Source organism: Denticeps clupeoides, chromosome 18 (assembly GCF_900700375.1).
Source record: "Denticeps clupeoides chromosome 18, fDenClu1.1, whole genome shotgun sequence".
NCBI classification, from domain to species: Eukaryota; Metazoa; Chordata; class Actinopteri; order Clupeiformes; family Denticipitidae; genus Denticeps; species Denticeps clupeoides.
The window spans coordinates 11,647,040-11,659,231 of NC_041724.1; the positions used below are offsets into that span (position 1 = coordinate 11,647,040).

Sequence of the window (12,192 nt, forward strand, 5' to 3'; positions counted from 1 at the left end):
GCACAAAATCCACCTCCTCATGAAGCACTGTTCAGCCACAATGTGCATTCTATAACTTCAAACTTGCTAATAATTACTTAACTGATATTAATTATTGTGTAATTGCATAATATGAACACTTTTCAATGTATTCATTTAATAATGCACAATTTTCATCTATGCTACTTCTTTCTATGGAGAATAGAATGAATACTATTGAATTCAGACTGTTTTATTATCATAGTGTGTTTAGTGAAAAAGAAGGGAAGGGGACTTGAATTCTTGAGAACAGAGACGGTGGCCGGCTGGCCGTTGGCTTGTGAGATGCTTGTGGTCCAGCGGAGTCTTGCATTGAGTCGGAAGAGAGCACATCAAACAGCCTGTCATGTGTGCAGGCGAGAATGTACAAGGGGCCACATATTTGGAACAAAGTGCCCAGTAACACCCATGCTCGCCATGCCTGCCATTCCTATTCCGGGGCATCGTGCTTTGAAGAACTACAGTGCATTATTTTTAGCTGAGAAGAAAGCAGAATGTATAAAAAGATTAACGATTTCCATTGCACCTCTGATGCAATGGAAAATATCCACTTTCTGCAACTGGGACAAGTGCTTTTAAATACATTTTATTATTGTCAGAAAAAATACCAAACACAAAATGATGCCAGAGTTACTGAAGACACAACAAAAGACTTTAGGACTGACCTTCACACACCCGTCTTTACAGAATTAATTCTGTCTATAAGCCCTGTTCACCCCTGACAAACCATTATAGGCAAATATCAGAGACAGATACCCATCATACAGATGATATGTTTTATACAGTTATTTCTAGATCTGACAACTTATTGAACATTTGTGGAATATTTCACATCAGAGTAAACAACGTCCTCGGGCAGATCTCTCTTCCTTCTCTCTCTTCTCTTCTTTTTAGAGATGTGCACGGCTGCATAATTCAGTATGTCGGCGTTGGTATCCTACAAAACACACATCAATAAAACTCCATAGGGCAATGTTACAATGTAGCACAACCTTCCATTTCTTCTTTTTCAATGCAAAGAATTTTTGGTCAGATATGTACAAAATGGTTAGTCTGAAATTGACCTGCACCCAGTGCAATCATTCAACTATGTGTGCCTTGTTATATCTGTGCATGATGTGCAGGGCACATATACTTTAATGTCAATACATGCATAATTTGAATGAACTTGCATGAAGATCAAGTCACCATTACAATCTTACTGTGTTTCCATTCAGGGAGTTTACTTCATAAGGAAATTTCATTCATCAACAGATTACCTGAGAACTTGGATGTGCTACCTTCACATCAGCAAGCTTGACTTGTTGAAAAGCTAGAAAGAAAGATTCATATGAATAATATAAAATGAATGTGAAAATATTAAAATACAAATGTAAACCTATTTTACACCATAGTATATTAAAAGATAAAAAAATGGATTAAACATAACTTACAAAAGCAGTTTCTCCTCCGATTGAGCATCAAAAACATAACAATTATCACGACATTGAGCACAAACATGCAGCCTGCTGCACTGAAGCCGACAACCACAGGATCCACACAGGGTCCTAAAAATATATATATTATAGTATTTAATATATATTTTGACAAGTACAAAATGTGTCCTTTACATTTAACCCATCACCCTTAGTGTGCAGTGGGCAGCAGTTTTACTTTGCAGACGGTACTTTGCTGAAGGGGACGTTAGTGACACCATGCCTTGCTCTGGGTGAAGCCCCTTCTTGATTATGGTGTCCCCCTGCCAGGCAAGTGTATGTGACATATATGATTAGCAGAAACAAACCAGAAACAAGCAGCTCCAATTTGGTCCCATTCCCAAAGATGATCTTTCCACATGTGGCCACAGCACAGCAATACATTCCAGCATCAGAAAGGCCCAGTTTGTCCTTTGTGAATTCATAAATACAGCTGCTTGTTCCAGAGAGGATCTCACAATGATCACCGCTGGTTATTTCGGTGTAAATGGAGGCTGGATGAAATTCTCCTGAAGTGGGTCTGAACCAGAACACCCTGAAGTCCTGTGAGCTGCTCTCTTGCAGGACGGTGCATTGCAGGGTCACAGAGTCTCCTGACCGGACCCCACGTGTTAGTGGAGTTTGGATCACTGCTGTAATTTTGGCTTCATGCTGACCGCCACCTTGAAAAGTAAATTCAGCGTCAGGTCATCCAATTAAAAAAACAGAATTTTTGCTTCAAATGTTTACATAGGGAATACATTAAATTACCATGTACAATCAAATATGATCCAGATGTAAAATTGTTGGGCTCGTTTAAAGCACAAATATACATTGCTTCATCAGACTCTTCAACTTGCGCAACAGTCAACTGAAAGCTTTGATTAATTATCTGTATTGAAGAACGCTCGGGTTTAAAAACCTTCCGACGTAGTTTTTTCTGTCTATCAAAATATCCCATTAATTCAAGTTTGAGCCCCACACTGTATTTGTACCAAAACAAGTGAGTGGACGATTCTGACAAAACACAGTTGAAAGTTACATTTTCTCCAACTTGAGCGCTGGTAACTGTCTGTAATGAATGTGCACCCTCTGTTAGTAACAGACCTAAAACAAAATGAGACAGATAAAAGAAAAAACAATTAAAAATGGAATGGATTCTGTCTGTCATTGCACTTTTTAAATGAATAATTACAATATGTATTATTTATTCACACAAATATAATGAACCAATAGGAATGCAAATGTATATCTCTTTATGCATAATAATAAAATACATTTTACTCACGTTGCACAGTGATAAAAACACAAAACCCAAACAGAACAATCATCTTCATCCGTATAAACCGTCACTTTAGGCAATCTGGCAGGTTCAAGGCAGGTTGTTAATACCTAAAAAAAAAAAAATTAAGGGGCTGGGTGGAAGACCAATCATGAACCGTCATGAACCTTTCGAGAACTGGTGGGGGAAAAAAAACGATTGTTTCTAATACAGTGGTGCTTGAACATTTGAAAACCCTCTTTTATTACCAGATTTCAATTTATCCTAAATCATGTAACATCAGTGAAAAATGGTCTGTCACTCACACAATTAAAATAATCTGATGTTAAGTGAAAGAAAAAAATGATCTGCCATTTCTTACAGAAACAGCTGATGAAATACTTCAAAGAGAACACAATGATGAAAGTAGAATATCAGGTTGTACAAGAGCTTTATAGCTTTTATCTGACTACATCGGACTCCACAAGTTAGGAATCACATTGATCAAAGGATGAAAGAATATTAAATATTACTTAGGTGATCAACAAGAACACCAGTTGTAGGGACTTGGTGTCATGTGCTTGGTGATGCTTTGACTTTTATTCAGTTTTGACAAGGAGAGAAAAAAATGTGCAGAGCCACACCCATCCCCAAAACATAGGTTAAGCTAAGCCCCTGGTAGGATGAATGTCTGGTGTTTCATTGCACATTGGGTGACTAAATTTAATAGAAGCACCTGCAATGTTTAAGAAAGATAATTATTTTGTGTTTGGGAAGTTCACACAGCTTCACAGCACAATTCATGCTCAAATAAGGTAGAAAACCTTTGTTTTTTTAGACTGACCACTAGCATTTATAGTATTTGTAATATCATTTAATATTTGTAATAGTATGTATATTTATATGGACACTAATGGATAAGGCACTGGCCGCCTAAGCCAGGGATTGTGGGTTCGGGTCCCATGTGGGGTGATGAGTGGCACAGTTGATGCGTGCTGGGCCCATAACCCTGAGGTCGATGTTTTTGGCAGTAGTGACTTAGCGGTTAAGAAAGCGGCCTTGTAGTCAGAAGGTTGCCGTTTCTCCTGCTTCCTTCTTACCTCACTTGTGAACAAGACCCCGAGATACTTAAACTCCTCCACTTGAGGCAAGACCCCTCTCCTGACCCGGAGTTGGCAAGCCACCCTTTTCTAGTCAAGAACCATGGTCTCAGATTTGGAGGTTCTGATCTTCATCTCAGCCGCTTCACATTCGGCTGCAAATCTACCCAGCAAGAGCTGAAGATCAGTGCCTGATGAAGCTAGGAGGACCACATCATCTGCAAAATGCAGAGACAAGATTCTCCTGCCACCAAACTCAACACCCTCCACACACCGGGTGTGTCTCCCAGAACTGGGGCAGTGGTGGCCTAGCGGTTAAGGAAGTGGTCAGTTCGAATCAGAAGGTTGCCGGTTCGAATCCCGATCTGCCAAGGTGCCACTGAGGCGCCACTGAGCAAAGCACCGTCCCCACACACTGCTCCCCGGGCGCCTGTCATGGCTGCCCACTGCTCACTCAGGGTGATGGTTAAAAGCAGAGGACACATTTCACTGTGTGCACCGTGTGCTGTGCTGCTGTGTATCACAATGACAATCACTTAATTTTACAGTTAGAGTTGGAGCTATCTAGCACTTGTCCCTGGGACTCCAAAAAGGGTGGGTACTCTGAGTTGCTATTTGGTGCATAATCGCAAACAACAGTCAGGACCCATTCCACGACCTGAAGGCACAGGGAAGCTACCCTCTCGTCCCCCGGGCTCCACGAGTGGCAGACCGCAATGATGACCAGAACCTATGACTTATGTACTCAGACGTTGTTATGCAACTGCCACACAGCTGCAGGCCCATTCGCGAGATGTGAGGGGTACTAGGGTTTCCAGACAAACCATTCGCAACTGACTCCACCGCTTTTGCATGAATGCCTGGCGACAATGCAGCAGTGGGTCTACCGTCCTGTTCACTGATGAGTGTCACATCAGCGTTGCTGGAGAAGGCGAGGTGAGTGATACGCTGAGGTCAACATGGTTTGACCCAAGGGTTTGCTTTGGTGGAGGAGGTGCAACAGTCTGGGCAGGCATCACCAGTCAGTGCAAATGTCACTGCATGTTCTTACCTCAGAGACATGATAGAACACATAATCATCCCCCAATTCCACCAGCACACCCCCAAATTTCTGTTCATGGATAATAATGCTCCACCACAATCGTGGCAGAATTGTCACTTCACTTGTCGACTTCAGGAAGTTGGAGCACTTCATATGGTATGGCCATCAATGTCCATAGTGAAACCCATAGAGCAGAGACTGAATGATCGTACCCCACCCCCACGTGACCTGGCATAACTGTGTGTAGCACTTGTGGAAGAGTAGAACACATTGTCTCAGAACAACATCATGAGGCTAGTGAGGAGATGTTGCTGTCAAGCTGTCCTTGCGGCAAATGGTGGAAACACCAGCTACTGACATTGTAAAGTTTTGTTATTTGGGGCTATCCCTGTTATTGTCTAAATTTCTGGGGTAAAAAAAGGTCCCCCTGGAGACTCTCAGGGTTAAATGTCTTACTCAGGGTCACAATGGTAGTAGGTGGAACTTGTGGGATAGTAGGTGGGACCTAGTGTTACCCACTAGGCTATACCACCATAGTGATGAAGTATATATTAGTAGTCCTTATGAGTCATGGTCTTGAAAAAAATAAATATGATGATCTATTAGTAAAAACATGGCTTAATGCTCATGACAACCACGGCTGAAGGCATTATGTTATTCAGATTGTCTGTCTGTCCCAGAGTAGAGTGCAATAGACAATAGGCCAGGTCTGAGCAGATTTAAATAAATAGTGACAGAGGTGAGAACAAGATGAGCCAAACAGAAAAACAAGACAAAACAAGTAGGAAAGGAAGAGGAAGCCCATATATGGATGGCCTGATGGACTGAATCATGTAACACAGTGAACTGACCTCTTAAAAGGAACAAGGCAAGTATTGATATGAAAAGTTGCATTTATTTACAGTATGTGCAGTACAGGCCGAAAGTTAGGACACAGTTTCTCATTCAATGTGTATTCTTTATTTTCATGACCATTTACATTGGTAGATTCTCACTGAAGGCATCAAAACTATGAATGAACACATGTGGAGTTATGTACTTAACAAAAAGTGGAGACCTGGCCTCCACAGTCACCGGACCTGAACCCAGTCCAGATGGTTTGGGGTGAGCTGGACCGCAGAGTGAAGGCAAAGGGGCCAACAAGTGTTAAACACCTCTGGGAACTCCTTCAAGACTGTTGGAAAACCATTTCAGGTGACGACCTCTTGAAGCTCATCGAGAGAATGCCAAGAGTGTGCAAAGCAGTAATCAGAGCAAAGGGCGGCTATTTTGAAGAAACTAGAATATAAAACATGTTTTTAGTTATTTCACCTTTTTTGTTAAGTACATAACTCCACATGTGTTCATTCATAGTTTTGACGTCTTCAGTGAGAATCTACCAATGTAAATGGTCATGAAAATAAAGAAAACAGATTGAATGAGAAGGTGCGTCCAAACTTTTGGCCTGTATTGTATGTTTACTGGACTTACAAAACTACAAGTAACAAGAAGGCAGAATAGGCAGAATAGTTATATTTGAATTAGAATAGAATTTGTTTGCAGAAGTGTTCATGGAGCAGGTAAATAATTGCATATATTTCAGGTGGCACTAAAATTCTTTGAACACTTTACAGAGAGTGCAGAATTATTAGGCAAATGAGTATTTTGTCCACATCATCCTCTTCATGCATGTTGTCTTACTCCAAGCTGTATAGGCTCGAAAGCCTACTACCAATTAAGCATATTAGGTGATGTGCATCTCTCTAATGAGAAGGGGTGTGGTCTAATGACATCAACACCCTATATCAGGTGTGCATAATTATTAGGCAACTTCCTTTCCTTTGGCAAAATGGGTCAAAAGAAGGACTTGACAGGCTCAGAAAAGTCAAAAATAGTGAGATGTCTTGCAGAGGGATGCAGCACTCTTAAAATTGCAAAGCTTCTGAAGCGTGATCATCGAACAATCAAGCATTTCATTCAAAATAGTCAACAGGGTCGCAAGAAGCGTGTGGAAAAACCAAGGCGCAAAATAACTGCCCATGAACTGAGAAAAGTCAAGCGTGCAGCTGCCAAGATGCCACTTGCCACCAGTTTGGCCATATTTCAGAGCTGCAACATCGCTGGAGTGCCCAAAAGCACAAGGTGTGCAATACTCAGAGACATGGCCAAGGTAAGAAAGGCTGAAAGACGACCACCACTGAACAAGACACACAAGCTGAAACGTCAAGACTGGGCCAAGAAATATCTCAAGACTGATTTTTCTAAGGTTTTATGGACTGATGAAATGAGAGTGAGTCTTGATGGGCCAGATGGATGGGCCCGTGGCTGGATTGGTAGAGAGCTCCAGTCCGACTCAGACGCCAGCAAGATGGAGGTGGAGTACTGGTTTGGGCTGGTATCATCAAAGATGAGCTTGTGGGTTGAGGATGGAGTCAAGCTCAACTCCCAGTCCTACTGCCAGTTTCTGGAAGACACCTTCTTCAAGCAGTGGTACAGGAAGAAGTCTGCATCCTTCAAGAAAAACATTTTCATGCAGGTTTTTTTGAATGTCAGAAATGTATATTTGTGAATGTGGAGTTTCACTGGTTTCACTGGTAAAAATAATAATTGAAATGGGTATATATTTGTTTTGGGTATATGGGTATATATTTGTTATTTAGTTGCCTAATAATTATGCACAGTAATAATCACCTTCACACACAGATATCCCCCTAAAATAGCTAAAAATAAAAACAAACTAAAAACTACTTCCAAAAACATTCAGCTTTGATATTAATGAGTTTTTTGGGTTCATTGAGAACATGGTTGTTCAATAATGAAATTATTCCTCAAAAATACAACTTGCCTAATAATTCTGCACTCCCTGTATATCAGCATAAACTTTTGTAACTCTTGCTCAGTACTAGGCTTTTATAAGGTTTTGTCATGTTGGATCTGTTGTCCTCTCTATGTAAGTGTGCCTGCAGCAGTGCTCCGGGTCCTGGTATTGAACCTTGAACCGGTCTGAGCAAAGGGAGCTCATGTGAGAGTTCAGCCACTCTTGTGTTGTTTTGTTGTGGAGGTATTGGTGTATTTCTGAATAAGGGTCTTGGTCGGAGGCCGCGTACCTCCGGGGTCTTGTGAGTGTGTGTGTGTAATGGTCTGGTGTTTGGTTTTTCAGCTGGTGTGCATGAGTGGTTTGAGCCCCATAAGAAAGTGTTCCTTCCCTTCCCTGTTTCCTCACTCATTTATCCCAAAGGTGTGTGAACTTGAATTGTTAATCAATATTTGATCTCCTGCTCCTCTCTGTGTCATTCCAGGTTTACGTTGATAATACAGCTGTTACTGTCTCCTAAGCCCAGTACGACCAGAGGTGGGTAAAGTTTATACAAGTATGAGTAGCGTTACTCCAATATATTAATACTCAAGTACAAGTAGTCATCCAAAAAAATGACTCGAGTATAGTACAAAAACAAAGTGAAGTGAGCATGTAGTATGTATTCAGAACTATGTACATGTAGTATGTACACGACTACTCAAGAACTGAGTAACTGTTTGATTTTAATATCATTTTTTTTTTTTAAACAATGTATTCAGACAGAAAAAATATGAATGTGCTTATTCTGGTATTCCATAATAATATTAGTAAATTATTAAAGAACAATTTGTAGTAATTAATGGACTAAATCTGGCCATAGAATCTATTTACTATATGTTAATTATGTCTTAGCCTTTATATCAGAGTAAATTGTGTCCTTTGGAATCTGTCTCCCATTCCATGCTCTTCTTTCCTTTGATTTAGAGAAATGTATGGCGGCATAATTTACTTCAGCATCACCACCCTACAAAGAAGAAATAAATCAACGACAACCACAAATCAATGACAACCATGAAGTGTCAATAAATGAACACTTTCTTGGGACGGTCTTTCAAGACAAATATTCAGACTACAGAAGCAGACTGTGTGTTTTCACACAAAGAAATTCTAACGGCAGCTTGATAAAACCCAATCTTGATAAAACTACGATCCTAGTGCCTATACTCGACTCTGGTCAATGTTCACTCTTCATTTTTTTAAGAATACAGCTTATTTTAAAGTCTCTATGACTTCTTAACCAGAGTAACATTTCAAATTTTTCATCTTTTAGTTAAAGCTAAACTTTAAACATGAGGACTGACCCGTTTCTTTTGACTGACGTGATCAGATATTAATTTCATGTTCAGTTGTGTTAACAATCCATTAGTGATTTAAATGATTGCATTTGTAATGAAAGTTATAAAAATTAGAAAGAAATCTTACCTCACAACTGTTTTGCTTAATGTCCAGACCTATAACGGCAGAAATAAAGTTACTAATAAATTAAAACAAATGAAATGAATCAAAATATGTTGTGAATCAAAAACATATTGTCTTACAGCAGGAGCAGCGTTTTTTCTTGTACATTAAACAGGTCAGAATTAGGACCAGCAAACACACAATCAGTGACGCCCCCAAACCTGCAGACAAGTGATTTATTCTGCCATGATCTGTTGTAATATTTTCTGCAAAAAAAAACAAAACAGATGAAATGTAAAAATGGCTCGCAAGTTCTAAAAATGTTTAGGGTGTGTGTTTTTTTCAAGACAGCTGACCCGTACCCAGCCTGGTCCCATTCCCAAACCATATCTTTCTACAAAAGAAGTTGTGAACGCAGCTTTGTGTGGAAGAGAGGATCTCGCACTGATCCCTGCTGTTTTTGTGAGTGTATATGACGGCGGGATGAGTTTCTTCTGCTCTTGATCTGTTCACATAGGGGACGGTGCACCGCAGATTCACAGAGTCTCCATGTAGAACGGGGATTTGGATCACTGCTGTGGTTTTGGGTTCATGCTGACTGTCACCTTCAATGACAAATATAGTTTTACAAAAAAAAATATATAAATCAGCTGCATTTAAAATTATGAAAATTAAATAATCAGGAGAAAGTTATTTACTCTTTAATGTTAAAAACGATCCATTCCCAAATTCAATTTCATTGTTGTCGTTGTTCCATCCACAGAAGTAGACAGCTTCATCAGATGGATTTATGTTCTTTATTGTCAGGTGGAGACTTTCCTTAGTCCTCTGTATACTGGCACGTTTATTTTTTACACTCGTCCCATCGGGGTGGGAGAATGCTAAAGGACTAGGTTTCCCACCCAAAACTTGCTTGTACCAATAAAAAGTCATTTTATTCAAATCTAATGAGTGAAAGCATTGCAAAGTTACACTGTCTCCAAGGCGAGCTGTTGTAATTGGATGTGGTTGATGTAATTCTTCAGTTTGCCCAAAGTCTGAAAATATAAATGAAACAAACTCGGATATTTGCCATACATTGCTTTGGCAAGACATCAGCTGTCAAAAAAACCCCAAAACAATCAGATCCTAACTGACTTACGTCGTGCGCTGAACAGGATGGCAGAAAAGAACAGGACCATCATCTTCATAACGCCAGCGAGCTCTTCTGTGTGGTGGTGGGTCAGTGTCACTTTAATGTGCTGCTTCCATTAAGTCAGTTTGGTGGCCAATCAGCGAAGCTGCAGTGAAGCTGCAGACGCCAGTCCCTGCATTAAATACTCGACCATAGCAGTGATCTGATTGGCAAACTAGAGCATATTGATCTCTTTAAATATCTTGATCCTTGTAAAATTCTCCACGATTAAATGTACGCTTTCCCATCATCTCCCATGTAGAAGCTTAGGTAGTTTCAGCAAGGCAGCGAAATGTTTTTAAAGATCATACAAGGAAAAAAAAAGTCTGAAGAAATAAATGCTTCTGAACATTTTGCAACCTAATAGGTTAACTGACAGCAGATCAGCAACATGATTGGTTGGAAGTTGAACATCTTAGATAGCAGAGTATGTCATAAGTAATACTAGGCAGCTAGAACTGTATATCTGCCCAGAAGGAGAAAACATAAAATCTACCAGAACTCCAGCAACTGCTGTCTGTCCTTAGTGGTGACCATGGCTCCATCTCAGCTTTATTACAGGGAGTGCAGAATTATTAGGCAAGTTGTATTTTTAAGGAATAATTTTATTATTGAACAACAACCCAAAAAACTCATTAATATCAAAGCTGAATGTTTTTAGTTTGTTTTTATTTTTAGATATTTTAGGGAGATATCTGTGTGTGAAGGTGACTATTACTGTGCATAATTATTAGGCAACTTAACAAAAAACAAATATATACCCATTTCAATTATTTATTTTTACCAGTGAAACCAATATAACATCTCCACATTCACAAATATACATTTCTGACATTCAAAAACAAAACAAAAACAAATCAGCATCCAATATAGCCACCTTTCTTTGCAAGGACACTCAAAAGCCTGCCATCCATGGATTCTGTCAGTGTTTTGATCTGTTCACCATCAACATTGCATGCAGCAGCAACCACAGCCTCCCAGACACTGTTCAGAGAGGTGTACTGTTTTCACACCTTGTAAATCTCACATTTGATGATGGACCACAGGTTCTCAATGGGGTTCAGATCAGGTGAACAAGGAGGCCATGTCATTAGTTTTTCTTCTTTTATACCCTTTCTTGCCAGCCATGCTGTGGAGTACTTGGACGCGTGTGATGGAGCATTGTCCTGCATGAAAATCATGTTTTTCTTGAAGGATGCAGACTTCTTCCTGTACCACTGCTTGAAGAAGGTGTCTTCCAGAAACTGGCAGTAGGACTGGGAGTTGAGCTTGACTCCATCCTCAACCCACAAGCTCATCTTTGATGGTACCAGCCCAAACCAGTACTCCACCTCCACCTTGCTGGCGTCTGAGTCGGACTGGAGCTCTCTGCCCTTTACCAATCCAGCCACGGGCCCATCCATCTGGCCCATCAAGACTCACTCTCATTTCATCAGTCCATAAAACCTTAGAAAAATCAGTCTTGAGATATTTCTTGGCCCAGTCTTGACGTTTCAGCTTGTGTGTCTTGTTCAGTGGTGGTCGTCTTTCAGCCTTTCTTACCATGGCCATGTCTCTGAGTATTGCACACCTTGTGCTTTTGGGCACTCCAGCGATGTTGCAGCTCTGAAATATGGCCAAACTGGTGGCAAGTGGCATCTTGGCAGCTGCACGCTTGACTTTTCTCAGTTCATGGGCAGTTATTTTGCGCCTTGGTTTTTCCACACGCTTCTTGCGACCCTGTTGACTATTTTGAATGAAACGCTTGATTGTTCGATGATCACGCTTCAGAAGCTTTGCAATTTTAAGAGTGCTGCATCCCTCTGCAAGATATCTCACTATTTTTGACTTTTCTGTGCCTATCAAGTCCTTCTTTTGATCCATTTTGCCAAAGGAAAGGAAGTTGCCTAATAATTATGCACACCTGATA

General features: G+C 40.3%; 1 protein-coding gene across 1 annotated transcript; it reads right to left on the reverse strand.

The window, feature by feature from the left end:
* Window positions 1-823: 823 nt before the first annotated feature.
* Window positions 824-10,299, reverse strand: LOC114768559 (uncharacterized). Its single transcript, XM_028960913.1, has 6 exons — window positions 10,251-10,299; window positions 9,808-10,146; window positions 9,472-9,714; window positions 1,802-2,155; window positions 1,278-1,330; window positions 824-955 (listed from the first exon to the last, which is right to left on the reverse strand). The coding sequence occupies exons 1-6, from the start codon at window positions 10,297-10,299 to the stop codon at window positions 824-826; spliced, it is 1,170 nt and encodes a 389-aa protein (XP_028816746.1).
* Window positions 10,300-12,192: the final 1,893 nt, after the last annotated feature.

What these genes read in the sequence shown, in the direction of transcription:
- LOC114768559 (XM_028960913.1), bottom strand. Translation starts at nt 10,299, where the DNA reads ATGAAGATGATGGTCCTGTTCTTTTCTGCCATCCTGTTCAGCGCACGA. An exon ending in TGGGAATGGGACCAGGCTGG is followed by an intron (nt 2,156 to 9,471) that starts GTACGGGTCAGC and finishes TTACTTTTCAAG; the next exon opens with GTGGCGGTCAGCATGAAGCC. An exon ending in TAGCACATCCAAGTTCTCAG is followed by an intron (nt 956 to 1,277) that starts GTAATCTGTTGA and finishes TGTGTTTTGTAG; the next exon opens with GATACCAACGCCGACATACT.